The sequence below is a fragment of the Pongo pygmaeus genome, chromosome 6 (genome assembly GCF_028885625.2).
Source record: "Pongo pygmaeus isolate AG05252 chromosome 6, NHGRI_mPonPyg2-v2.0_pri, whole genome shotgun sequence".
NCBI lineage: Eukaryota > Metazoa > Chordata > Mammalia > Primates > Hominidae > Pongo > Pongo pygmaeus.
In genome coordinates, this window is record NC_072379.2 from 106,605,923 (window position 1) to 106,622,627 (window position 16,705).

Below are 16,705 nucleotides of genomic sequence, written 5' to 3' on the forward strand. Positions count from 1 at the left end.
AGAAAAGCTAGGTGCTGATGGATGAGCAGGTGTTAAGAGACGTCCTACCTAGGCTGTTTCATGTTGCAAGAAGAAAACAGGAATTGCTTTTTTTCTTGCTGTCTTCCAAGGGGAGAGAAGAAACAGAGGGTGGAAGGCAGGAAAGGTGAAAGAACAGAACAGGGGACTGTCTTCTCGTAAATTTGGAGTCAATTTATGGAACTAATATGTAAAGTGAATAAGTATTTATTTAGAGTGCTCCACACTATGCTACGTTCTCTAAAGGACTTAAACGTGTGCAAATGCATGCTGTGAGTCCTCATAAAACTTGATGTCTGGCTAGAAAAGGCATATCAGCCAAGTGACAATACAAGAACTCCAGAGAACGGGCTTCGAGTGAGGCTAGAAAAGGAGCCCTAGGGCTATAGGAAAAGGTTAGGTTTGGGAGAGAGATGACAATTTTAAAGTAGGCAGGACCATAGGAGCAATGGTTCAGAAGGAGAATGCAGGTGTAACTTACACAGTGTAATAATAGTGAGGTCTTGAAGGATTCCTGTAACATCTCACTCTTCTCACAGCTCTTTCACTCGAAAACCCTAGGAAGGAGACCAGGTATATTTATTACCATTTTACAGCTAAAGGAAATGAAGACATGAAATTCAGGCAGGCTGTGAATCACCTAAGGTCATGCAGGGGACAAACCATGCTCTTCGCATTTATCACCTGATCCTTGGTCCACTGTGCCCATGCAGCAGGGCATAAAGGACAATTTTAGCAGTTTGGCGAGGAGTTGGCGTACCCGCAAAGAGACTAATGAGGATGCTGGTTCAGCTGCTGTAACAGAGGCCAAAGTCGCAGGCACCTAAGGAGATGCGTGCTTTTCTTTATGTGCAACTTTAAGCTGGTTGTTAGTCCAAAGGAGTCAGACACACACAGTTTTAATCCACAAGGGCATTGTGCCTCCCCACATCTATTTGCCCCCTTCTCTGTGCCTGTGGAGGCTGATCTACATGGGAACATCACCCCAGGCCCTTGGTTTAGCCAGTGGGAACCACCAGTAAGAGACTGGACAGGGAGGAGCGTGACATCAGGGCATCCATGCCCCAATGTCCTCTGCAGGGTTGTCGTGGCTGGTTGTATCCCTTGTCCAAAGATCACAGCTCCTGTTACGAGGCCCTCCTGGCCAGGCGCGGTGTCTCATGCCTGTAGTCCCAGCACTTTGGGAGGCCGAGGCAGGTGGATCACGAGGTCGGGAGATCAAGACCATCCTGGCTAACACGGTGAAACCCTGTCTCTACTAAAAATACAAAAAATTAGCTGGGCATGGTGGCACGTGCCTGTATCCTTGAACCTAGGAGGCAGAGGTTGCAGTGAGCTGAGATTGCGCCACTGCACTCCAGCCTGGGTGACAGAGTGAGGCTCCGTCTCAAAAACAAAAACAAAAAAGAGGCCCTCCTACACAGTCTGCCTTCAATGTTCAGTTGTCACCCTCTCACTTTACCCCTCAAACCAAGGATGGGGATGTCCCCTGCCTGGAGCTGGCTCTGGGATGCTGTACTATCTTTTATGGCTTTCATCCACCCTACCCATATCTTTGTAAATAGCTCCCTTATTGAACTGCCCTGGGTGTGTCCCCTATTTCCTGGTAGGACCCTTACTGGTACAGTCAACCAGGGACCTAAGTTTCTTCCACCTTGTTTCACAGTATTATCTTCATGTGCATGGGGATAGCCGGCTCCCCATATTCCCACCCAATTGAAGGTAGTGGGGAAACAAATGGAGGGTGTTTTTGTTTCCTCTTGTTGCTGTAACAAATATCCACACACTTAGTGGGTTCAAATGACATAAATTTATCTCATAGTTCTGTAGGTTAAAAGTCCAATTCAGGGCTAAAAATCAATATGTTGGCATAGTTGTATTCCTTCCAGGAGGTTCTAAGGAAGCATCTCTTTCCTTGCTTTTTCCAGCTTCTAGGGACAACTTACCTTCCTCAGCTCTTGGCCCCTTCCTTCATGTTCAAAGCCAGCAACGTCAGGTCAATCCTCCCTTGCCGCTGTCTCTCTGCCTCTCTCCTGCCTTCTCTTCCACTTGAGAGAACCCTTGTGATTACACGGGGCCCACCTGGAAAATCCAGCATCCTCTCCCCATCTCAAAGCCAGTTGATGAAGACCTTCATTCTGTCAACTTTCCCTTTGCCATGTAACGTAATATATTCACAGGTTCTGGAGATTAGGACGTGGACGTCTTTTGGGGGCCATGATTCTGCCTCTCCCACAAACGACAAACAACTTCCTTTTAGGGTTGTGCCCTGGAAGTTGCACACAACATTGACACTCATCTGTTGGCCAGAATTTAGTCACATGGTCACATCAAACTGCAAGGGAGGTTGAAATACAGTCTCTCTCGCTAGGCAGCTGTGTGCCTGGTTAAAATGTGGAGAAGTCCTATTACCAAAAGGAAGAAGGGGTAGCATGGATGTCAGACAGCAATTTCCAGCCTGAGCCTCACGAGGCTCATGTGTTCTTGCCAGGGTCTGCTTTCAGCTTTCCTTCCCTTCATTGTGCCATGCCAGTGCTTCTGCCTAATTGTTTTCACCTATTGGGTCTCAGCTGTCCTTCATCTGTGATTGGTTTCTAATCTGGGAGAAGAGACAGGATAGTCTCCTTTAATGCGCCACACCAGCTACCTCATGGCAACTTGCTTTCTGATCTTCATATGGATTTTCTGATGTGGCTAGCTGGGTTCCAAATACTTCTACCTGGCCTCTGGGGTTCAAATGTGGGCTCTCTGACTCCTCCCCTCACTCATCCTGTACTCTGGGATGTGCAGATTCCATCCTGACTTCTTCACGCTGGTCCCTCACACACCTTATCAGATCTCCTAGTGTTGGGGAGATGTCATTTTCAGTTAACTCGAATTAAGAAAATGATTAGATTAGTGCTGTAATCCCAGCACTTTGGGAGGCTGAGGTGGGCAGATCACAAGGTCAGGAGTTCAAAACCAGCCTGGCCAACATGGTGAAACCCTGTCTCTACTAAAAATACAAAATTAGCCAGGCATGGTGGCTCATGTCTGTAATCCCAGCTACTCAGGAGGCTAAGCCAGGAGAATCGTTTGAACCCAGGAAGCAGAGGTTGCAGTGAGCCGAGATCGTGCCACTGCACTCCAGCATGGGTGACAGAGCAAGACTCCATCTCAAAAAAAAAAAAAAAAAAAAAGAAAAGAAAAAGTATGCATGTTGTTGTTGCATATAAATATTATCAATTGACTACATATAGGTTCTTACATCCTTTAATTCTTTTTATTTATTTATTTTGGCTACTCACATTAAATCCTCTTAGATGGGAGGCAGAGCTGTGCCTTCTACAATGAAAGCTGATGGAACCTCCTATAGGCAGAATACATGGATCTGAAACCAAGAGTGGAAATACATGATACGGATCACAATTATATCTGAATGACTCACAAGCAAAAGGTTCCTTTTTGTACCTGTGACTTTGGGCCCTAGTCTCTAAGGAAGTGTGTTTTTACTCGATAATATAATGGTTGTTCCACTGAATTAGAATATGTACCAATACCCAGCTATTTCAAGCTCTAAAGGATAAACATGCAAAAAGGGGGGTGTATAATTTTGGCTGGTGTAATTGATCCTGACAAAGATAAATAGAGCTGCTGGTTCACAGTGGCAATGGAGGGATGTGACTAGGACCAGAGACACCATGGAAGGAGCAGTAGAGAAAGCAGGTCTTAAATCCCAGCAAAAGCCTCCTGAGTGGTTACAAAGACAAAGTCTACATCCTTAATCTGTGTTTCTCAATATGCTATGTTTTGTGTGTATTTATATTTTTAATTATCAAATATATTTAATTTTATTTTTATCTCCCTTTCTTCCCTCAGTAGTCTATATTTGGTATTTGTTGGTGGTTAACTTTACAATTTTGATTATAAGTTGCAGTATTTCCAGAAGGAATTGTTAGCTGAAGTGCAGAAGAAGTGGACCTCAGCTGGAGGCCAAGGTTTCAGAGCTGGATGCACTTGGTGAGTGATGAGACTGTGGGTTGGTTTCCCTTGAAGACAATGTGGGTGTGCTTTCATTTGGCTGAGTGCTACATTTTGTTTGGCGGAAGCACTTATTTTTACTTTAGAAGGGAAAATGGGGGACCAGTGTGGTGGCTCATGCCTGTAATCCCAGCACTTTGGGAGGCCGAGGCGGGCAGATCACCTGAGTTTGGGAGTTTGAGACCAGCCTGACCAACAAGGAGAAACCCCGTCTCTACTAAAAATACAAAATTAGCCAGGCGTGGTGGCACATACCTGTAATCTCAGTTACTCGGGAGGCTGAGGCAGGAGAATCGCATGAACCCAGGAGGCTGAGGTTGCGGTGAGCCGAGATCGCACCATTGCACTCCAGCCTGGGCAACAAGAACAAAACTTCGTCTCAAAAAAAAAAAAAACGAAAATGGGATGAAGAATGTATTATGATATTTGGAAGTCAAAGAGATTAACTTTATTCATATTGATTACATTTAATAGAAACTTGTAATTTTTTTGACACCTGGCATCAAAATCCTTCCTATCTTGGAGGATTCCAAAGATAAGTAGAGGAAAAACTCCCCTTCTACTACCAAAGTCAAAGGGAATAGATATTCTCTCTACTTAGTCAATATAGTACCGAGGGCACATGAAGAGGCCCGGCCAACTGGATTACTTCTCCCAGGGTTGCTGAGTACTGAGAGAGTGACACAAGACAGAGAGACAGTTGCAAGTCACTGGGATGGTGGTGAGTGTCCAGGGAGGACAGCATTGGCCTCCTAACCTGAGTGTGCTGAGGTGTGGTTTTGGAAATATTGCCAGATGCATAGTTGTCCTTAGTTACATTTTCTCCAGCCATTTCTTTTTGTATGCTGTCAGATATCCTTTGAATAAATTGCTTTCCTGCTTAATAAGCTACTGCTGGTTTTCAGTGATTGCTTCCAAGAACTCGGACTGGTAAAATCCTAATGTTTAATTGGTTTATTGTTAGTTACTTAGCATCTTTGCATTTTTAATATAAGATGTGCTTCAATGAATTAGCCACAAAGCTTCTCCTTCCATCTTTAAGATTATTTTCTTAACATACAGGTTCCACAGTGGAATTACTGAGTTTTATAATAGCTCATGATACACACTGTCAAATTGTTAATACTTTAAAATGTAAAGAGACACTGTTTCACTGAATCTTGCATTGGTCACATCTTGAACAACTGATACAGCAAGTAATAGAAGTTAGAATGATTTATCTGGCATTACTGAGGAATGAGATTTTTCACATATACAGATTTTTTTTAGATAACTAAAGTCTCAATGCTGGATATGTGAACCATTGTAATTATATACTTCAAGAGAGCTTTCTGGGTTGGTCCTTCCTGTAGAAAAGTTTCTTTCTATTCTTCAGGATCTCTAGGGAAATAGATTCTGCAATTTTCTTTAACAGCCTACATTTTAAGAATTTTCATATTTATGTATAATTCTAAAGCCCTTTTGTTGAATTTTTAAATCTTTTTTTTTTTTTTTTTTTGAGACAGGGTCTTGCTCTGTCACCCAGGCTGGAGTGCAGTGGCTTGATCTCGGCTCACTGCAACCTCCTCCTCCTGGATTTAAGCTATTCTCCTGCCTCAGCCTCTGAGTAGCTGGGATTACAGGCGTGCACCACCATGCCCAGCTAATTTTTTTGTATTTTTAGTAGAGACAAGGTTTCACCATGTTGGCCAGGCTGTTCTCGAACTCCTGACCTCAGATGTTCCGCCTTCTTCGGCATCCCAAAGTGCTGGGATTATAGGCCTGAGTCACCACGCCTGGCTTTAAATCCATTTTTTATGAGTCAGTCCTTAATGGAAATGCTCCAGCAGATCTTCCTTTTTCATTTATCAATGTTGATGTATATTATTTCTTATTCAAAAATGTGAAACCACACTCCCTTAAAATAAACTTTCTGAAGGATCGCTTTCACAAACAGAAGCAATTTGCTCTATTAGAAATCATACATGCAAAAAAAGTTAGTATGAAATCAGACTCATTTTGAAATGAGACAATCTGATCTTTTATACAAAACAATAAGAACATGATTGCTAGTCTTTTAAAACTAAGCAACACATTTTACAGCAAAAATGTCCACTGATAAATGAGGAGAAGTAGTTCAATATTTATCCTTTTGAATATTGTTCCAGTGCTACTTGGGGAAAACAGAATCCCCTGGTTGAGAATGAGCATGTAGGAACGTAGGTATAAAAGCAAGTTGCATTTTGAATTGTATGCAGTTTATTCAGAAAAGAATAATTTTACAAATAAAAACAAATCCAAATAAACATAAAATATGGGACAATCTAGTACATGCCACACATATGTATTCCATCCTAATATTGGGGATATTTATTTAATGTTTAGGTTTATCTGACTGAAATGATTATTAGTAAGTAGAGTACTTACTTAAATTTCTACTTGTTATATGGAACCTGTTATTTTTAAGTTAGGAAAGAGAAAGGAAGGTAAGAGGAAAAGTTTTGGAAACTAGAGACAATCTCATTACTTTCCCCTTTTGATTATGAAGTGGCATTTTCCTAGTGGCATTTCAACCTCCAGCCACACTGAGCAGGTGTGTAATAAGGACGGGGTGTGGGGAAGGAAGGTAGAAGACATTGTCAGTATTTCACAGGTTCAACAGAGCCCCAGGGGCTTGTACATCAGAAACCAGAAACAAAGGCACAAGCTTTTGCACTTTAACTCTGCCTAGCTATAGCAAGTAGCATATTTTTTTTCTCGTTCAACAATTTCATTTTTAATGGCAACAACTTGATCTTCCAATATTCTCAGTTGATCAGCTTTTGCTTGTCTACTTAGATTCAAATCTTGGATTTTCCTTTCTAAATCTGAAAGAAGAAAATGAAAGAAATGATATATTTCCGTTTGATAGATTCCTCCTGGATATCCACATTATACCAAACACAGGGATTTATGCGCCTCTCAAAGATATATTTAGTTTTCTGTTTGGATTCAATGGATAAATCATCTATTTTCATCAGGCTTCTCAAGGTTTTCACATAAATTAGAGCAAACTGACATTTTTGTCTAAAAACTTTTATATCTAAAGGCATTTATCAGTGTGAGGCTGTAGTTGGTTAGAATTCATTAGAAATGAAAAGACAGATAACATCCTTGATGGGATTTGCTGAAGTGCTATATTTCCAAAGGTTTGTTCTTATTATTTTAGCTTCATTTTAAAACATGTTCTTTACTTTAGTGTTTTCCAGTCTTTCAGAAAAAAAGACTGACTTTCATGTGTTCATTCCTCCCTGCTGATATTGAAGTCCCTGAACAGTAACAGCCAAGTGATGCCTTTCTTGGCTTCACTCCTATCCATCCATCAATCCATTGATCCATTGACCCATCCATTGACCCATCCATCGATCCATTGATCCATCCATTGATCCATCCATTCATCCATCCATCCATCCATCCGTCCGTTCGTCCGTCCATCTGTCCATCCATCCATCTATCTATACATTCATTTATATATTCTTCATTCAACAAATATCTGGAAAGTCTAGTAAACCTTAACAAGGAGCCCATATTAGTGGATACAAGAGGCATAGAGAGCTACAGTTAATAATGTGAGGCAGCATTTTGCAAAGAAACTCTGACATTAGAGTTTTTGCAAAACTTCTAAAAGAGGGAAGATAACTTCTAGAAGAGGGAAGGTAAATGTCTCACTTCATTTGGTCAGATCACACCTGCATACCGAGTTGGTTTGGAGTAATTGTCAAACTAACATGTGTTTAGACAAAAGAATCAGATTGCTGAAGATACTTGAAACTGTCCTGTAAACAAACATAGAATTAACTGGTGATGTTTCATATGAGGAAGGCAGATTCAGGGCATGTGCCGTGGCTGTTTTCAAGTATCTGAAGGGTCAACCTAGGAAAGCAGAGTAAATGTGTTCTCTGTCAACCTGAGGAAATAAAATGGAAACTAGCAGGTGAAGCTCCATGAAGGAAGATTTTGTCTAAATATAAAAAACTCTCTAGGAGTCATCGCTGCTCAAAGACGAAAGAGCTGCTGTGGAAGGTGGTGAGTGTTCTGTCACTAGATTCTTTCTTTCTTTCTTTCTTTTTTTTGAGACAGAGCTTTGCTCTTGTTGCCTAGGCTGGAGTGCAATGGCGCAATCTCAGCTCACTGCAACCTCCGCCTCCCGAGTTCAAGTGATTCTCCTGCCTCAGCCTCCTAAGTAGCTGGGATTACAGGCATACACCACCACGTCTGGCTAATTTTGTACTTTTAGTAGAGATGGGTTTTCTCCATGTTGGTCAGGCCGGTCTTGAACTCCCAATCTCAGGTGATCTGCCTGCCTCGGCCTCTCAAAGTGCTGGGATAACAGGCATAAGCCACTGCACCTGGCCGAAACTTTCAAATATAGGTTATTTGGGATTGAAAAGGGGATTCAACATTGAAACCATATTTGGACTAAAGGAAAAATAAAGGCCTCTGCTTGTACCGGGAAAGTTAATATGATTGAGCTGGTTACACCAGACCCATTCGCCATCCTTGTCTGTGTTCTGGAAAGCTACCCTTCCTGGATGACAGCACTTGGCTCCCTTGACCTCTGGCTTTCGTTCACACATGGCCAATGGACAGTGCTGAGAAGTGGTCAGAGGATGGAAGGGTGAGCAGTCCCCATCTCAGTTCAGCACGGAGGTGTAGGCAGTTCTTCCATCCCTCAGGCTCCTGTGGGGTGGCCTCTTTCCTAACACTCTGCTGTTCACAGGGCTCTGGTAACGTTCCTGCTTCCCTGGCCCCTTCAGGTGTAGAGAGGCTAATGCCTTCTCACTGCTGCTAGTCACCAAGTACCTCCACAGCCTCAGTGGGTTCCCTTCATTCTTGGGCATTCTTTGTAGTTCTTCCCATCAAGAAGTAGAATCTACTTACCCCGTTCCTACCCCCATGCCCCCGAATCTGGGCTGGCTTTATAAGTTGTTTTGACCAATAGAAAGTGGAAGAACGGATGTTGCAAGACCTCAAGAACCTTTCGTCCTCTCTTCTCACTCTTGTGGTGCCCTGAAACAACCAAGCTGTAAAGCAGCCTGGGATAACAGACAATGTAGAGAGAGTGCCAGCATCTCAGCCACACCTGGCCCCTAAGAGGCCATCAGCCGAACGCAGCTGCTTGAGAAACCCGGGTGAGACCTGCCGAAGAACCAGCCACGCAACCCACAGAAAAGTAAGAAATGGTTATTTTAAGCCATTACATTTTGGGGCAATTTATTATGCAGTGAATAAATGACTGAGACAACTCCACTTCTAAATACTTTATCCAAAATTATGCCCAAGTATGCTTTCTGTTTCTTGCTGGGACCCCGACTGACACCAAGTTCTGTGGAAGGACCCTGCCTAAAGACTGGAGTCCATTCCCCACTCTGTGAACATTGTTGCTGCCAAGGGCTCCATACTGGGATCCAGGGGCTCCTCTTCCTAACAGAGAGGAACAGGCACAGCCTTATGGTTCCGCCCCTTCTCAAGTGGCAGCATGGGGAAGACAGCCAAATCAATGTCTCATTTTTCTGTCTTGCTGAGTTCTGAAAACAGCCTCAAAAGGAAAAGAGAAAAGGCAGTAGAATGCCTTATTTTAGACCTCCCTGAGAAGCCCTCTAACTTCAACTTCTATTCCAATCTCATTTCAAGAACTATAAAAGCTGTGGTCAATAGGGATCAGTGGAAACAATTTGTGTATGACATAAACAATATGACATAAAAACAGGACAGAAATATTCTCCCCATGTTTGTACCCCTAGAGTAAGGGCCAAGTTCTAGGATAATAGAAACTGACTTTCATGGTATTGTCTGACAAGTGGTCAGAGGATGGGAGGGTGAGCAGTCTCCATCTCAGTTCAGCACGGAGGTGTTGAATGCAAGATTAAAAAAAAATCTGTTTTTCTGAATCTTTCTTAGTATTTCATAGTTAAAATAACATTTTAACGAAAATACTTAAAAATGAAAAAAAATTACCCACAAGCCTGCTGCTTTTAAAACAATTATATAAGTGCAAGAAGCAGTGGTTTCTTCTTCACTCCCACTGCCTCCCTAGAGATAACTAATGTTAGCAGTTTGGTATGTATTTTTCCTGACTTTGGCCCATACTAATGTTCCATTTTCAGTTTTTTCATGTCATAGTGATGATATAAGTGGATGTAAGGCCAAAGACTCATTTGATAATAAAAAAGAGGCATTTATAAGGGAGGAGTTTTGGTTACTTTAATATTTTGAGAGTTACTTACACTCCTAGTTTTAAAGTTTTAGAAGATAATAAATACAACCAAGGGTAAAACTATACACTCATCATCTGATATTTCTTGATGGTTAGAGATGATGATTGCCCCCCAAAATCATAAATATCAATTGTGTAAAAAAAGATTCTGATTAGCTTTCTGATTGTATGTATTTTGTTTTTTGTTTTGTTTTTGAGACAGAGTCTCTCTCTGTTGCCCAGGCTGGAGTGCAGTGGCATGATCTTGGCTCACTGCAACCTCCACCTCCCGGGTTCAAGCGATTCACCTGCCTCAGCCTCCCAAGTAGCTGGGATTACAGGCATGTGCCACCATGCCTGGCAATTTTTTTTTTTATTTTTAGTAGAGATAGAGTTTTGCCATATTGGCCAGGCTGGTCTGAAACTCCTGGACTCAAGCAGTCCATCTGCCTCAGCCTCCCAAAGTGTTGGGATTACAGGTCTGAATCACTGTGCCCGGCCGGTATTCCATATTTACAACACTTTGTGTGCATCAGAATGTCCATTTAGATCAAAATCCTTGTCTAGAATATGATTCTTTCTGGGTTGCTATCCAAAGATATATGCTAGATGACCTAGTGCCCTAGATTATATTGACTCTTTTGGAGAGTTATTTTCATGAGAGGAAAAATAAACAACGTAGGTTAGAACAGGGTTTCTTAATCTCAGCCCTATTGACATTTTGGGCAGGACAATTGTTTGTTTAGGCAGTTGTCTTGTGCATTGTGGGATTTTTAGCAACACCCCTGCCCTCTACCCAGTACATGGTAGTAGTACCTTCTAGGGTGACGAGAAGAAATGTCTTCAGACATCTCACCCCCAGTTGAGAACAGGAGTTAGAAAAAAAAGGCATTTTTTTGTGTTTTTTTTTTGAGATGGAGTCTCACTCTGTTGCCCAGGCTGGAGTGCAGTGGCATGATCTTGGCTCACTGTAACCTCTGCCTCCCAGGTTCAAGCAATTCTCCTGCATCAGCCTCCCCGGTAGCTGGGATTACAGGCACCCACCACCATGCCTGGCTAATTTTTGTATTTTTAGTAGAAATGGGGTTTCTCCATGTTGGCCAGGGTGATGATCTCAAACTCCTGACCTCAGGTGATCCACCCGCCTTGGCCTCCCAAAGTGCTGGGATTATAGGCGTGAGCCACTGTGCCCAGCCAAAAAAGGGCATTTCAAGGTGACCAAAGGAAATCTCAGTTTGTTTTGACTAATGCAAGGCAGATGCTCATTAACCTTTCTAGGCAAATCCATGCAAGAGGCTTGTTAACTTCACAGTCCCCAAAACACAAGACCAATTTCTACTTCTCTCTCCTCAGTGGACCCATGTGATAAAACTGTAAGCTGACATTGGTATAAATTCTACTGGTAAGGTAAAGTACCATGATGTTATTATCAAATTGGCAGGATGGATAAAAGAACAGATACCTGTTATTCTTCTTATCTTGTCCTCTGTATCTCCAGCCAATTTTTCTGCAGCATCTTTTAGCTGTTTAACTTTTCCTAATGTCTCCTTTGTTAGTCCTGTAGTGCTTGTCTTACATTGGAGAATAGCATATTGTTTTTTCAGCTCAACAAATTCCTGTAACAAGCAACACTTCCATCATGAGAAAATATGTATCAAGCATGTACATATATGCATGATGATTCTCCTAATACCATTCATAGAAGGAATACAGAGGAAACCTTAATCCAGTCAATACCCTTGAGTTGCTCTGATATTTCCAGCAGAGTTTTATTTGCATGTTTGTTTTTTCAGGTTGAAAAAAATCTCAGCTTCTATTAAAAATAAAACTTCTTTGTTCAAAATAGCAATTGTTATTGCATGTTAAGGCAACTCTTTCTGAGGCACCAATTGGTTGTTCTGCACTATGTTAAGGTAGGATATGGAAGACAGAAATGACCCAATCCCATCCTTGACAAATCTCTGGTTCAGTTCGGTCAATCAGTTGTACATGTAAAATGAAGGACAGAGTGAGTGATGAAGATTTAGAAACAGCAAGGATATGTTATTTGGTTGGCAAAAAGGTGAGAGAGAAATGAGGTAGGAAGGGAGGCAGGTGGGGAAGTAGAAGTGTAGTATGGAGATCCCCCTTGAATAGAATGGAAATCTTTGGGTTACCTTGTGAGTTGACAACCTAGAAGCTTAAGTAGATGAATAAAGGCCAGAGCCAGAAATGAAATATGGAAGTGGGAATGGGGTGAGTAGAAAGTACCTTTCTTGGCCGGGCGTGGTGTCTCACGCCTGTAATCCCAGCACTTTAGGAGGCCGAGGCAGGCGGATCACAAGGTCAGGAGATCGAGACCATCCTGGCTAACATGGTGAAACCCCGTCTCTACTAAAAATACAAAAATTAGCTGGGCGTGGTGGCGCGTGGCTGTAATCCCAGCTACTCAGGAGGCAAAGGCAGCAGAATTGCTTGAACCAGGGAGTCGGAAGTTGCAGTGAGCTGAGATTGAGCCACTGCATTCCAGTCTGGTGACAGAGAGAGACTTTGTCTCACAAAAAAAAAAAAAAAAAAGAACTTTTCTCAATCTCTGTTCCACAGAAAATGTTCTCAGTTCCTGTCAGTGGAAAATTTACCCAGCACATTAGGAATTAAAAGCAGGAGAATAGACCAACTGTAAAAACACTAACATTTTTCTTTTGTTTAGGCAACTATATTAATGCAACCAACCAAAGATTTCTTGCTAGGAAAATGAGCTGATAGGCTCTTTCAGCAATCTATATTAATGGGCCACTTTCCACAACTGTTTAATTAACTCATTCTGATTTTTGTAACTTGATGTATTTTCTTTGACAGATGACTTTCATTTATTGTTTTCTTTATATGTTGTGTGACTGAATGAGAATAGAGGGCAAAAACATACAATACAGACAAACAACATAAATTGTGAAAGTTTGGAAGTTCAGGGCAAATTTGATTTATGGACTGATTGACCAGGATACCACTAAGAATAACAGGATAGAGAGATGGGGGAGGAAACACTCCAACATGATTTGGCCAGGGACTTCTGCCTTCTACAGATAGAAAATCCTTTGTGCATCAGGATCCCCTCGAAGATATACCATTGAGTCATGGACCAGCACAAAGGAAATGGTGAGAAATGGCACAAAAATCTGGGGTTAAAGGACTATCTTTCAAAGAAGCCCTGTTTTTCTGCTCTTGGTGGCAGTGGTAGAACTAATGACCTTCTCAAGACTCCCAGCCTGGTGTTGGGCAGATTCAGCCTGAACTTTCACATCGACAGCGTGGTCTTGATGCCTTTGCAACTTGGTCTGCAGCAGGGAAAGTCCATCCTCCAGCCCTGATCGCTGCTTTGCTAACTCCAGCTCACTCTTCATTTCCCTGGTTTGATTTTCAGCCTGTTGTTGATTTAAAGACCAGAAACGGAAAATCTCTTTATGAAACAAACAAGAAGATAAGTGATATATTAACCCATTGAAAAATATGCTGGGTATAAAAGAAAATAGTGCCTCCACTTTTTCTGTTGCATTTATTTAAAATATTATAATAAAATATTTCAGACATACAAAAGGGTCGGAAAAATATAACGTTAGCCTAGTGTGGGGTGTGTGCCTGTAGTCCCAGTACTCAGGAGGCTGAGGCAGGAGGATTGCTTGAGCCCAGGAGGTTGAGGATGCAGTAAGCTATGATTGTGCCACTGCACTCCAGCCTGGGTGACAAAGAGATAACTTGTCTCAACAACAACAACAACAACAAAAAAAAAAAAAAAAAAAAAAAAGTAAAAAAGAAAAAAAAGAGCGAAGAGAAAAAAAGAAAAAATATAACGAATACCCATGTACCCACCAGCCAGTTTAAGAATAAAACATTAACAATGAGCTAAGGCCCTCAGCGTACCACTCCCCATTATATCTTCTCTCTCTCCCCTCAAAGACAACCACTATCTTGAATCTAATTTCTGTCATTCCATGTATCTCTATAGCATTTTTTCTACAACCTATGCAGTATTCCTAACAATATATAGTATTTAAATTTTTTTTCACCTTATACAAATGTATATTTCTGCAAGTTGATTTTCTAAAATGAAAAGTTACAAAAATTATGCTTATGTAGGTCATTTAAGCTAATTTACATAGCTCTAGTTCATTGATTTTTACCAGTTTAAAGCATTCCATTGTTTGAACATACAACAATGTATTTTCTATTCTCCAGCTGGTGCAAGTGGCTTCTAATTTTTTCCACTTACAAACAGTAATAACACTCTATGCTTGTTTCTTATTTCAGTGACCATATTGATCATATCTAGAAGTCCTATTTAAATATTTTTCAAATATAGCTGGTTGTTAGACATTGTTTCTTGTTTGTTGGTCATACTTTCATACTTTCTTTGATTTTCTTAAACATAGTAAACAATCTTATTTTGTATTTTGTATCCAATAATGGTAATATCCTCTGTCTGTTGTGTCCTGATTTTGTTGTTCATTATTTCTGATGACTCTTGTTTAAAGGCAATTTGTGGCTGGGCACGGTGGTTTACGCCTGTAATCCCAGCACTTTGGGAGGCCAAGGTGGGCGGATCACCCGAGGTCAGGAGTTCAAGACCAGCCTGGCCAACATGGCAAAACCTCGTCTCTTCTAAAATTACAAAAATTAGCTGGGCGTGGTGGTACGCGCCTGTAATCCCAGCTACTTGGGAGGCTGATGCAGGAGACTTGCTTGAACCCAGGAGGTGGAGGTTGCAGTGAGCCGAAATTGTGCCATTGCACTCCAGCCTGGGCGACAGAGCGAGACTCCACCTCAAAAAAATAAAAAAAAATTTTTAAAAAGGCAATTTGTTTCTTTACACGTTTGGGGGAAATTCTTGATGGCTAGTTTTTAAGGTCATCCCTTTGGAGAGGATTTTTGCTTGCCTCTGTCAGGCATCTGGGAGCCCTACCAACTCAGGGCTACTTCAAATGATACTGGGGTTTTGAGGGCTACCCAGGTAGTATAAATTCTAGCCCCAAAATTGTGTTAGAGCCACAATTGTGGTTACCAAATCTTAATGGAGATGTTACTCCCCAACCCAGGGGCAAGTTTTTCTACTGGCTCTGTGTGTGTGCATGTGTGTGTGTGTGTGTGTGTGTGTGACAGAGAGATTTTAACATTTCACTAAGGATTTTGCCATTTGGGGTCCCAGTTCTATGCAAGAATCTTGTTGCCTCCTGTGTGGCCTTTGCTTTCTGTCTTATATGCACAGTGACCATTAAAACCCAAAGCTTGAATGCTCCAGGGATGGGCAGATGCCTGCTGCCTGCTGTCAAGTTAGTGCTTGATTACCTCTAAATTCATGCTTTCCTGTCATTTTTGGCCTCTGAGAATATCAAAAGTTTCTTACTAATTCAGCAATGCATTAAAAAAATCTAAATATCCAATCTAATATTTTTATGTGTTTTTTCAACTACCAGCATTCCTTAAGATATTAGTTCACCATATTTTTAGAAATGGAAGTCCCTTTCTGTACCCTTGGGCATATGTGGGGGTTTGCCTAGAGCAGCAACCTGCAAACTTTTTCTGTAAAGGGCCAGCTAGTAAATACTTTATACTTTGTGGCCTATAAAGTTTCTATCCCAAATATTTAACTCTCTGTCATTGTAGTGCAAAGCATCCATAGACAATACAGCCTGTGGTCATGTTTTGCCATCCCTTGTTCTAAGTATATGCCTAGAAGGGGAAATCCTGGGGCCTTCCTTTTTACTACCCCATATATGCAACCTCTTCCTATCCAACCCCTTTATTTCCTCGTGTATTACTTCTTGTTCTGTTGCTTTCTGCTTTGTTTGTTTGTTTGTTTTGAGACAGAGTCTCGCTCTGTTGCCCAGACTGGAGTGCAGTGGCACAATCTCGGCTCACTGAAACCTCCGCCTCCTGGAGGAGCGATTCTCCTGCCTCAGCCTTCCAAGTAGCCGGGATTATAGGTGCCCGCCACCATGCCTGGCTACTTTTTGTATTTTTCGTAGAGACGGGGTTTCACGATGTTGGCCCAGCTGGTCTCTAACTCCTGACCTCAGGTGATACACCCACCTTGACCTCCCAAAGTGCTGGGATTACAGGTGTGAGCAACCATGCCTGGCCAGATGGAGCATTTCTTTTGGATGAGTTTTTTTTTTTTTTTAGTTTTAGGATACTCTGATGAGATTTCATGCATATTTAATTATAAGAATGTTATAATAGTTAACTCATTTGTTTGGTTTGTGAGCTTTTAAAAAGTCTATTCCTTTCCCTGGTATCGGAAGGGAGATGGTCTGGCCTCATATCTACCACTAATTAGCTGTGTGACCTTAGGCAATCACCTAACCTTCCTGAGTCATAGTTTCCTCATTTCCAAGCTGGTGTTAGTACCTGCCTTGGTGCAACCCCAGAATTGGTTGCAATTAATATGACGGTGAGACGTGCTCTGTAGAACATTAAATA

At 41.7% G+C, this 16,705-nt stretch overlaps 2 protein-coding genes across 2 annotated transcripts in view; both read right to left on the reverse strand.

Moving 5' to 3' along the window:
• LAMB1 (laminin subunit beta 1) overlaps positions 1-517 on the reverse strand; it is a 93,262-nt gene extending 92,745 nt beyond the window's left edge. Inside the window, exon 1 of the mRNA XM_063667713.1 lies at positions 500-517. The gene's annotated coding sequence lies outside the window, so the exon portion shown is untranslated. The remainder of the gene's footprint in view (positions 1-499) is intronic.
• Positions 518-6,744: 6,227 nt separating this feature from the next.
• Positions 6,745-16,705, reverse strand: part of LAMB4 (laminin subunit beta 4) — a 98,998-nt gene continuing 89,037 nt past the window's right edge. Inside the window, exons 31-33 of the mRNA XM_054494253.2 lie at positions 13,480-13,653; positions 11,715-11,868; positions 6,745-6,884 (exon numbers count right to left, since the gene is read on the reverse strand). Coding sequence (XP_054350228.1) covers positions 6,745-6,884; positions 11,715-11,868; positions 13,480-13,653 — 468 coding nt within the window. The remainder of the gene's footprint in view (positions 6,885-11,714; positions 11,869-13,479; positions 13,654-16,705) is intronic.